The sequence below is a fragment of the Pseudogymnoascus destructans genome (genome assembly GCF_001641265.1).
Source record: "Pseudogymnoascus destructans isolate 20631-21 unplaced genomic scaffold scaffold_12, whole genome shotgun sequence".
Taxonomy (NCBI): Eukaryota; Fungi; Ascomycota; class Leotiomycetes; order Thelebolales; family Thelebolaceae; genus Pseudogymnoascus; species Pseudogymnoascus destructans.
Window position 1 is genome coordinate 208969 of NW_020167531.1, and position 9901 is coordinate 218869.

Consider the following 9901-nt stretch of genomic DNA (forward strand, 5'->3'; position numbering starts at 1 on the left):
AGTCCTGGACTGGTCTGGCGAGCATCATATGGCCCATAAATCATCCATGTAAAATTAGGCTAGCACCCTATCAAAGAGTGCCACAACCGTCTAAAAAAATGGGCCGTCGCCCGTAATGAGCTCAACCCAGTGACTTGATCACTAATCGGCCCTAGCGTCTAGGCCAGAGCTCAAAACCTCAGCGACGGTTGAATAAGATCACGTGCGCGCGACGCGACCTTTCAAGATTCGCGAAACATTTTAACAAGGTAGCAGAGGGAAGGAAGCCAGCCTCACGTTTCCTATTCTACACACTCCAATACCGCAGCCATGGATGACCTCTATGATGAGTATGTTGCCTTCCGATCTAGCCCAGCTACAACAAACGGAATATGCGCTAACCGTCAACCAGGTTCGGTAACTTCATTGGTGAAGCAGAAGAATCAGAAGATGATTCTCAACATGGCATTGATGCGACCGCATATGTCTACGACCAGGAATACCCCGAGGAAGAGGAGGCGCCAAAGGTTACAGGCCAGGAGTTAATGGAAATAGACGAAGATGGGCCATCCAATGCAGTGATACTACACGAAGACAAGCAATACTACCCGACTGCGCAGCAGGTTTATGGCGAAGATGTCGAGACAATGGTCCAGGAAGAGGATGCGCAGCCGCTCACACAGCCAATTATTGCGCCCGTCGAGGTGAAGAAGTTTCTGCTTGAGGAGGCAGACCTACCACCAGTTCACTTCGACAGACCGTTCATGGCAGACCTTATGAACTTTCCCGACCAAGTACGAAACGTTGCTTTTGCTGGACATTTGCACCACGGAAAGACAGCGTTGATGGACATGCTTGTTCTGGAGACTCACGACATCGCCGATAGGCTCGAGAACAGGGTGGGAAAAGCACGGGACGAGCAATTACGATATATGGATACTTCTATAATGGAGCGAGACCGAGGGCTGTCTATCAAGGCTGCGCCAATGAGCTTGGTTCTCCAAAATACCAAAGGCAAATCGCATCTCCTTAATATTATAGATACCCCTGGGCATGTCAACTTTGTCGACGAGGTAGCAGCCTCCCTACGACTTGTCGATGGTGTTGTCTTGGTGGTGGATGTGGTTGAGGGTGTCCAGGTCAATACCGAGCAGATTATCAAGTACGCCGTACTAGAGGGTCTGCCTCTTGTATTGGTTGTGAATAAGCTAGATCGACTAATCTTGGAGCTGAAGCTTCCCCCTACGGACGCCTACTTCAAGTTGAAGCATGTTATCGAAGAAGTTAATACGGCCATTGAGAACGCTTTACCGGGCCAGGGCGAAACAAGAAGACTGAGCCCTGAGAAAGGAAATGTCCTGTTTGCCTGCAGTAGCATGCAATGGTGCTTCACTTTGCAATCTTTTGCGAGGATGTATGCAGACACGTACCCAGGAATTAGTGCTACGGAATTTGCGCGCCGGTTATGGGGCGATGTATTCTTCAACCCAACGAAGAGATCTTTCACAAGGAAGGGCGTCGAGGAGCGTTCAAAGCGGTCGTTTGTTAACTTCATTCTGGAGCCGATTTACAAGCTCTATTCACATACTATCAGTGAGAGCCCAGAGGATCTCAAGGAAACACTGGCTACACTGAACATACACTTGAAACCGTCACAATACAAGGCGGACGCGAAAATTTTATTAAATTTGGTCTGCGCGCAGTTCTTTGGGCCGGCAAATGGCTTCGTCGATATGATGGTTGAGCATATTCCATCCCCAGTGGAGGGGGCACAAAAGAAGCTCCAGCAATATTACACGGGTCCGTTAGACACAAAGGTGGCAGAGTCAATGGCAAAGTGCGACCAAGACGGTCCATTAGTGGTCCAGATCTCCAAGTTATTCAACACCAGCGACGCTTCAGGCTTCAATGCTTTTGGAAGAGTACTGAGTGGGACTGCTAAGCCTGGACAGCAGGTTCGGGTTCTTGGAGAGGGTTACTCGGTGCATGACGAAGAAGACATGGCGATTGCCACTATATCTGACGTGTGGATTGCTGAGACCAGGTACAATATTCCTACGGATGGTATTCCAGCGGGTAATTGGTGCCTTTTGGGCGGGGTCGATAATTCGATTGTGAAGTCCTCAACGTTAGTGCCACTCAAGCTTGAGGACGACGAAGAGGCGTACATTTTCAAGCCAATCAAGCAGCTTACAGAGTCTGTTTTCAAGGTCGCTGTTGAGCCAATTAACCCGTCGGAGCTTCCAAAGATGCTTGACGGATTAAGGAAGATCAATAAAAGCTATCCTCTGATTACAACTAAAGTTGAAGAATCAGGAGAGCATGTCATTCTTGGCACGGGAGAGCTTTATATGGATTGCGTCTTGTACGATCTCCGTCGTCTATACGCTGAAATGGAAATCAAGGTTTCAGATCCAGTCACGAGGTTCTGTGAGACTGTTGTTGAGACGTCGGCGATCAAGTGCTACGCGCTATCGCCAAACAAGAAAGTCAAAATAACGATGGTTGCAGAACCCCTTGATTCAGGAATCGCAGAGGACATCGAGAGCGGGAAAGTCAGCATCAGAGACCCAGTCAGGAAGACTGGTAAATTCTTTGAGGAGAACTACGGTTGGGATTTGTTAGCCTCGCGCAGCATCTGGGCCTTCGGTCCGGATGACATCGGCCCCAATATCCTACAGGATGATACTCTTCCCTCTGAAGTAAGTTTTTACCCTAGCCAGAAATCCCCATGCATGATGACTAATATTTGCGCAGGTTGACAAGAAATTACTTGCCACTGTTCGTGATAATATCCGTCAAGGCTTCAGCTGGGGTACCAGAGAAGGACCTCTATGCGAAGAGCCGATCCGCAACACGAAATTTAAAATAACCGATGCAACTCTCGCTGCTTCACCAATCTTCCGTGGTGGCGGTCAAATAATCCCTACTTCTCGCCGCGCTGTCTACTCTTCTTTCCTTATGGCATCGCCGCGCCTAATGGAGCCCGTGTATAGCGTAGCTATGACGGGGCCTGCAGACTCTGTCTCGGCACTGTACACTGTTCTCGCAAGGCGACGTGGTCATGTCCTTAGCGATGGCCCAATTGCCGGGACTCCACTCTACAGGTGCCAGGGTTTGATACCTGTCATTGACTCGTTTGGATTCGAGACAGATTTGAGGATTCACACACAGGGTCAGGCGGCCGTGAGTCTTGTCTTTGAGCGCTGGAGTATCGTACCCGGCGACCCACTGGATAGGGAGGTGACGCTGCGACCCCTGGAGCCGGCGAGCGTGCAAGCAACGGCGCGAGACTTTGTGCTCAAGACAAGGAGGAGAAAGGGGCTGAGTGAGGATGTTAGTGTGGCCAAATTCCTCGAGCCGGAGCTATTTTCCAGCTTGAGGGAGAGCGGGCTTTTGGACAGCTGATCAGGCAGTTGGCTATAAAAGGGAAATCGGCGTTGCGAGCGGTCATTATAGGGCGTTGTGAGGCTGTAATATATGGATGTGGCGGACTTTATTATGAGTTCATGTCCTCAAATATCAAAGCCAAAGGGGCTTGTTATTGTAGCCAAGATACAGATGAAATAAACTAATACCATTTCATCATTATTTGCATCTAAATTCCTAATATTTGTGGAAACCAAATCCTGGTGTTTGATATTCGAATATATTAACACGAGCACCAGAACACAACGTGTTGCTTTTGGTAATTATCACCATAACTATCTTCATCCGACTACTTAAAATAGGAGAGCCAGCCGTTATAACCATTAACCACGTTTTGTTGTTGTCAGTCTGTGTCAGATTGTATAGACTTAGCTTGTATATTAATTCTGACGTCGATTCTCACAACATGACAACCACGACGTGGAAACCCCAACTGGCTTGGCCGTAATTAATATTAAACAATTATTCAATTAGAAATCGGGGATTGGGATATATACACCCAAGTAATAATGGCAGCATCACAGGCTGCTTTTAAGGTAGAGCAAGCCGTCGGACACGATGCCATCGTGCCCGACGGCTATAATTATTCGGGTAGAAATTAAAAAAACATTGTGCAACTTACGAACTTCCACGTGGTTCTTTCCCATCCATACCAAAGCTTTTATCTTCTCGCCGCTCGGATCGGCGTATTTTGATCTATTCTAGTGCTGGATTGCTCACATCTTGTTGCGTGGCGGCGCTACCATCGTGCCCGACGGCTTGCTCTACCTTAAAAGCAGCCTGTGATGCTGCCATTATTACTTGGGTGTATATATTCCAATCCCCGATTTCTAATTGCATAATTGTTTAATATTAATTACGGCCGAGCCGGTTGGGGTTTCCACGTCGTGGTCATGTTGTGGGATGGTGCGGATTTCTCATTTCGAGATATATTTGGACTGTGCCATCCACCACTCCCAACAGATACCCAATTATTTCCATCTATACACAGAGCTATAACTAATACACCACGCAGAAAAGGTCCCAAAACTACGCGTAGTGGAACCCAGAGACATTGTCTTGCGTGTTACTGGTTCTACGATCTGTGGCTTCGACTTGCATCTCTTGCACGGTACCATTGTGGAGCTACAGAAGGACGACATCATGGGCCACGAGTTCTGCGGTATCGTGGAGTCTGTCGGCCCTCAAGTTAAGAATGTTAAGCCCGGCCAGCGTGTGGTAGCCAGCTTCCAGATCGCATGTGAGGAATGCGGACCTTGCAAGAAGAAGCAGAGTAGCCAGTGTGAGAAGAATGAAAATTCGCAGGCGGCCGCTATGTATGGGACGCAGACTGCGTGAGTCATTAACCCCCTTGAGTTCTCTGGTAATTAGAAATGATAAGGCTGACTGTTTATATAGTAGCTTCTTTGGGTACTCTCATTTCACGGGCGGCTTTTCAGGCGGACAAGGCAGAATACGTTCGTGTTCCGTTCGGGGACGTCAACCTCCTCAAGCTGCCCGACCGTGTCCCAGATGAGAAAGGTGCGTTCTAACCCCCCTCCTTGAAAGCCTACCGCTAACATCCCAAGGCCACCATCTCTCCGATATCATCTGCACGTCTTGGAATGCCGTCGTAGACACTGGCGTCGAGAAAGGCGACGTCGTAGCTATTTGGGGCGCCGGCCCTATAGGCCAGATGGCTGCAGACTTCAGCCTTCACAACGGTGCTGCCCGCGTCATTCTCATAGATAACTATTGGCGCCTCATCTAAGTGCATTCTGGATCGTCCCTTCGGTGACATATCCTTACGACTTTGCCGTCTTCAACAGCTTCATTATAAAGAGGAAATTCTCCAGGTTCTTGGTGCAATCGAGATCTGGAATCATGTTACTTGGTTTTAACTCATCCGCCAGAGCCTTGTACCACTCCGGAGACTTCGAACTTTGTTTAGCCTCTGCCTTTTCCTTTTGTTTAATGCTTCCACCAGGGTTTCAACGACCTCTGCTACCTTCTTCGGGCTCATTCTTTGGTCCCGCTCCGGCCTGTTCTCCCACTTCCTGACACCGTGAAGTAGCCGACTAGTCGGCGCTCTCATCGGCAAGACATCGCTTGTGGCGCTGGTTAGATGCTTCATCCGCCATAGCAAGTGTCGAAGGTCGTGCGAACGACAGCTGAGAGCCGTTGAGGTGAGGAGGACGAGGGTTTCCCTTCCTACGTAATAACAGAAGCGCTCTACTTTTCATGGCATAGGGACCACCTAGAGGGATGGTCCATCGTCCCGATTATCCCTCACAGAGGTCCACTGGATGGTTACCCCTTACCAGATGTCCACTGAATCTTCTCCTGGACTTAATCCTTGCAATCCAAGAACGTTTTAGCGAAAAATGAGTGGGTTAAAGTAGAGACAGTCAGGAAATGGAGAAGGGAGGAAGTAGCTATAAATAGAGAAAGGGGGGGGGGGAGGTAGGAGGGGGCAGCGAGGTGAAAGGCTCTTGTGGGCGGAAAATGACATGGAGATAGTCATACTGCAACTTACCCTAAGTTTGCGTTAGGGTACCGCAGCGTCTTTGAAGGTGCAAAGGCCTTGCACCCGTCTATCCAACTTGATAGCGCAAGGGGTCGCGGTATTCAAAGCTTCTAGATGATCGGCGTAGTACGTACTCTGCAGTGTGCCATCCAAACCACCTGTGATAGAAGCAGTGTCAGTTCTGCATCGGCGATAAGTCGAAGAGCTACGAACAGAGGATAGGCGAATTTTGCCGTCCTGCGACGATGATGAATCACGTTGAAAACATTCACCTTAAAGGACGAGATCCGAAGGCCAAGATAGAGTGTTTTCACCCAACATGCAAGTCGCAAGGCCTGGTTCTCGAAAAGTTGGAGTATTTCAAAAGCCAGGGAGAGAAGGTTCATAAGATCACACTTCGAAGATAATGAAAGTTGTGCTTGAGCCGCCTAGGTTAAACATGGTAGGGTCATGGTTTAGCCATAGAATTCTACGGCGGTCAAAGCATGATATAGAATTAGAAGTGATAAGGGGCATGGTGCTTTTGGTTTGATCTGTTTTAGATTTGGCGTTTGGTCCTCGTATAGACCTCATCATTTGTTTGTCTCACGACATTTATTAGGTAGTCACTAGCGACAGAGACTAAGCATAGATATATTACAGACTTGAAGTCTGTATTTGACTATATTAGCCACGAACCGGTGTTTGTATGAATGTATTTCTGAAAACGCTCCAAGATTGTACCGATAGACCCTTGCTCTTTCAAGGTTCAGGTCGGTTATAAAATCATGCCTGCCGGCGAAAAAATGTGGGCACAGCAAACCTGCCATGCAACCAAGGAGAAGAAGGTAGATCTATGGTATAAAAAGACAAAAAACATACAACAGTGGGTATTCGCTGGTGGTCACCCACCCAACTACTAATCCACCGATCTCAAGTTTATGTATGGCAGAGCGGACGGGATGCCCAGTTCTCTTGAGTCTATGGTCGTATGTGAGAATTACTTGCTTATTGGGATGCATATACTATGTAAATCCTACTCAGCCATGGCAGCTTTCGAGTTAAGATAGCCTGCCTCGCATGCAGACTTTGCGTCTATGTAACCTTGGGTATCGCCATTGACCATTGCCATGGTTGGCTCCAGCCAGACATCAGATCTTGCTGATGCAGATGAGAGGCGCTCCATGAGCGAAGCCCCTCTGTCTTTGTTGGATATAGCTGTTCATGTTGAGAGTAATTGTAAGGTACGGAGATACACAGCTAATATAGTACGTAAATCCCCGACTACCGTAATCAAATGACCTACCCAAACGCCCTGAGTAGCAGAAGGGTTTGGGCCCAAAACCTAGTGCGTCGGAGTTCTGAGGCAACTGGCTCACGCCAAGCACCAATTGGGGAGCCTGACGGTAACGCTGGGAAAAGCCGTCATTTTAGGGCCAAAATGCCACCGTATCCCACGTTGCCCGTCCAACAATAGATATATTTGTATGTAATCTAGGCTTGTCGTTAAGTTCTCTATAGACACTATGAGACTGCTATACTAACGCAGCAGTAACCAACTCTAGCTCCTTAGTATCTAACATTTGACTACAGTAATCACTGCCTATAGCGGACTTGGCTATAGCAGAAACCTCCCAATACCAGACCCCTTCCCACAATCACGCGAATTTTGTATAGCAATACCAGAAATGTAAGGATGCCTGTCCCTCAGTGACGGAAAGGATCTGAGTCGGGCAGGTTACGGTCACATGATAAGAGTTAAGGCAGGTTAGCCGAGTCGGACCCGTTTCGGGTACTTAAGGGGATTGACCCAACGGGGTCCCTCTCCCTCAGTGACGGAAGGTATCTGAGTCGGACAAGTTACGGTCATGTGCTGAGAGTGAAGGCAGGTTAGCCGAGTCGGACCCGTTTCGGGTACTTAAGGAGATTGACCCAACGTGTCATACTGACATTCGTTGCACTCAGTTTGCTATCAAACTCAAGAGCAAACTTAGAAATCTCCTCCTCAAACCTACAAGTCACCATACATATCTTGGCTTATCACACCAACAACAGAAGCAATACTACTCAACGATTGCTGCAAACTCTTCTACTATATCTGTTTATGCTACATACATCACAGCATATCATTTGGACACTCATTGAACAAGTTATTAAGAAAATCTCCTCCTTAAGGGGGTGGGCCAATACTACCACATGGCATATCTCTACCAACTAGAGGCCTAGGAACATGAACGATAGCTCCAAAAGCTTCTACAACTGTCTATGATTCATTACACGTCATCGCTCCTTAGTTACCCACAAGATTGGTTAAGTTATAACATAATTTATCTATAGGTACTCTGACCTTGGACCTCCTTTTCACTTCCTATAGGCTAGGAACCCAAGAGATGGTTCTATGGGATTCTCTTACATTCACTACATGATTAGCAAGCTAGTTGTGGGTCGCACTTGATTTCTAATACATTTACCAAGCCTGGTTAGTCATGGAAAGTCATGGAAAATGAGAGAACTACACTCCTTTGGCATAAATAGGATTGCCCTTTCCTTAAGAAAGGGCAAGCAGGCAATACAGTAAATCGACTAGCACATACTTCTATGTCTTTTACAAGCTTCCAAGCATTCATCTTGTTACTCCTTGTTTCTGAAAAGTCAGTGAGGTGTTAACCTCTGACTTACCCCTGAGTTCCCAGACTCAACATTTGTTGCAACTTGTCTGAACCACTTCACTACATCACACACCTGATTGCTGCGTTGTGGAATAGTCTAAGCTATAACCCTTTGGCTCTGTTTCCTAAGACAGTGTGTTGTCTTAGTAAAATCATCCCTTCCTTGGGTGGCTAGATTCTCACATCTGGTGCACCCACCATTACACAACGGGGGTTCCTCTCTTCATCTTTTTTGTATCCTTCGTAGTAGACCTATAGGATAGCATCCGTTTAGCCTCCAACTCGCACTCTCATATGCTATTACTGTGAGCTGGGTGCCCTGTGTCCTCAAGAAACCTCCTTATACCAGAATTCCAGCCAAGATCCTTAACTTCTGGTATAGAAAATGGCACCTCCACCACCTAAAAAGCCTCAAATGTCAATTATGAATGCACAAAAGCAAGCTTTATGAGCTTGGTACTATGATCCTACAACTCAGAGCACAAAGAAGACATTAGCAGATGCTTCAACTTGGTGGAATGATCAATATGGATATACTTTGAGCTCTTCGACTGCAAGTAAAATACTATCCTCAAAATACGCCTCTCTTGACACTACTACTTCTACAAAAGCATTCGATAATACCAAGAAGACAAGGGAACCAATGTAAGGATGCCTTCTCGGAGTATATTCTTAGGAGCAGACTCTGGGTAGCTGTGGGGTCACGTGTGATTATTTGGGTGGGCTAACTGAGTTGGATGGGTTTCGGGTACTTGAGGGAATTGACTCACGGGGTTCCCCCTTCATCTTTTTTGTATCCTTCATAGTAGACCTATAGGATAGCATCCGTTTAGCCTCTGACTCGCACTCCCATATGCTATTACTGTGAATTGGGTGCCCTGTTGTAATGGTGGGTGCACCAGATGTGAGAATCTAGCCACCCAAGGAAGGGATGAATTTACTAAGACAACACACTGTCTTAGGAAACAGAGCCAAAGGGTTGTAGCTTAGACTATTCCATAATGCAGCAATCAGGTGTGTGATGTAGTGAAGTGGTTCAGACAAGTTGCAACAAATGTTGAGTCTGGGAACTCAGGGGTAAGTCAGAGGTTAACACCTCACTGACTTTTCAGAAACAAGGGGTAACAAGATGAATGCTTGGAAGTGTGGAAAAGACGTGGAAGTATGTGATAGTCGATTTACTGTATTGTCTGCTTGCCCTTTCTTAAGGAAAGGGCAATCCTATTTATGCTAAAGGAGTGTAGTTCTCTCATTTTCCAAGACTTTCCATGATTACCAGGCTTGGTAACTGTAGTCGACGTAAGAGAATCCCATAGAACCATCTCTTAGGTTCGTAGCC

General features: G+C 47.1%; 3 protein-coding genes across 3 annotated transcripts; 2 read left to right on the plus strand and 1 right to left on the minus strand.

Annotated features, from left to right (window-relative positions):
• Window positions 1-261: 261 nt before the first annotated feature.
• VC83_06381 (uncharacterized protein) lies at window positions 262-3889 on the plus strand. The gene is made up of 3 exons (XM_024469982.1): window positions 262-329; window positions 392-2681; window positions 2737-3889. Exons 1-3 carry the CDS (start codon window positions 310-312, stop codon window positions 3385-3387), a joined length of 2961 nt encoding a protein of 986 aa, XP_024323475.1. The 5' UTR covers window positions 262-309; the 3' UTR covers window positions 3388-3889.
• Window positions 3890-3917: 28 nt separating this feature from the next.
• Window positions 3918-5158, plus strand: VC83_06382 (uncharacterized protein; the record flags this gene model as incomplete). Its single annotated transcript, XM_024469983.1, has 4 exons — window positions 3918-3999; window positions 4424-4690; window positions 4807-4929; window positions 4977-5158. 4 exons carry the CDS (start codon window positions 3918-3920, stop codon window positions 5156-5158), a joined length of 654 nt encoding a protein of 217 aa, XP_024323476.1.
• A 34-nt stretch (window positions 5159-5192) lies between these two features.
• VC83_06383 (uncharacterized protein) lies at window positions 5193-7079 on the minus strand (the record flags this gene model as incomplete). The annotated part of the gene is made up of 3 exons (XM_024469984.1): window positions 5193-5321; window positions 5372-5495; window positions 6934-7079. The coding sequence occupies 3 exons, from the start codon at window positions 7077-7079 to the stop codon at window positions 5193-5195; spliced, it is 399 nt and encodes a 132-aa protein (XP_024323477.1).
• Window positions 7080-9901: the final 2822 nt, after the last annotated feature.

Bases quoted from the DNA above. Each gene is read 5' to 3' on its own strand.
- VC83_06381 (XM_024469982.1), top strand. From the start codon at position 310: ATGGATGACCTCTATGATGA. The intron at 330-391 runs GTATGTTGCCTT...ACCGTCAACCAG, and splicing joins ATGGATGACCTCTATGATGA to GTTCGGTAACTTCATTGGTG. The intron at 2,682-2,736 runs GTAAGTTTTTAC...ATATTTGCGCAG, and splicing joins ATGATACTCTTCCCTCTGAA to GTTGACAAGAAATTACTTGC.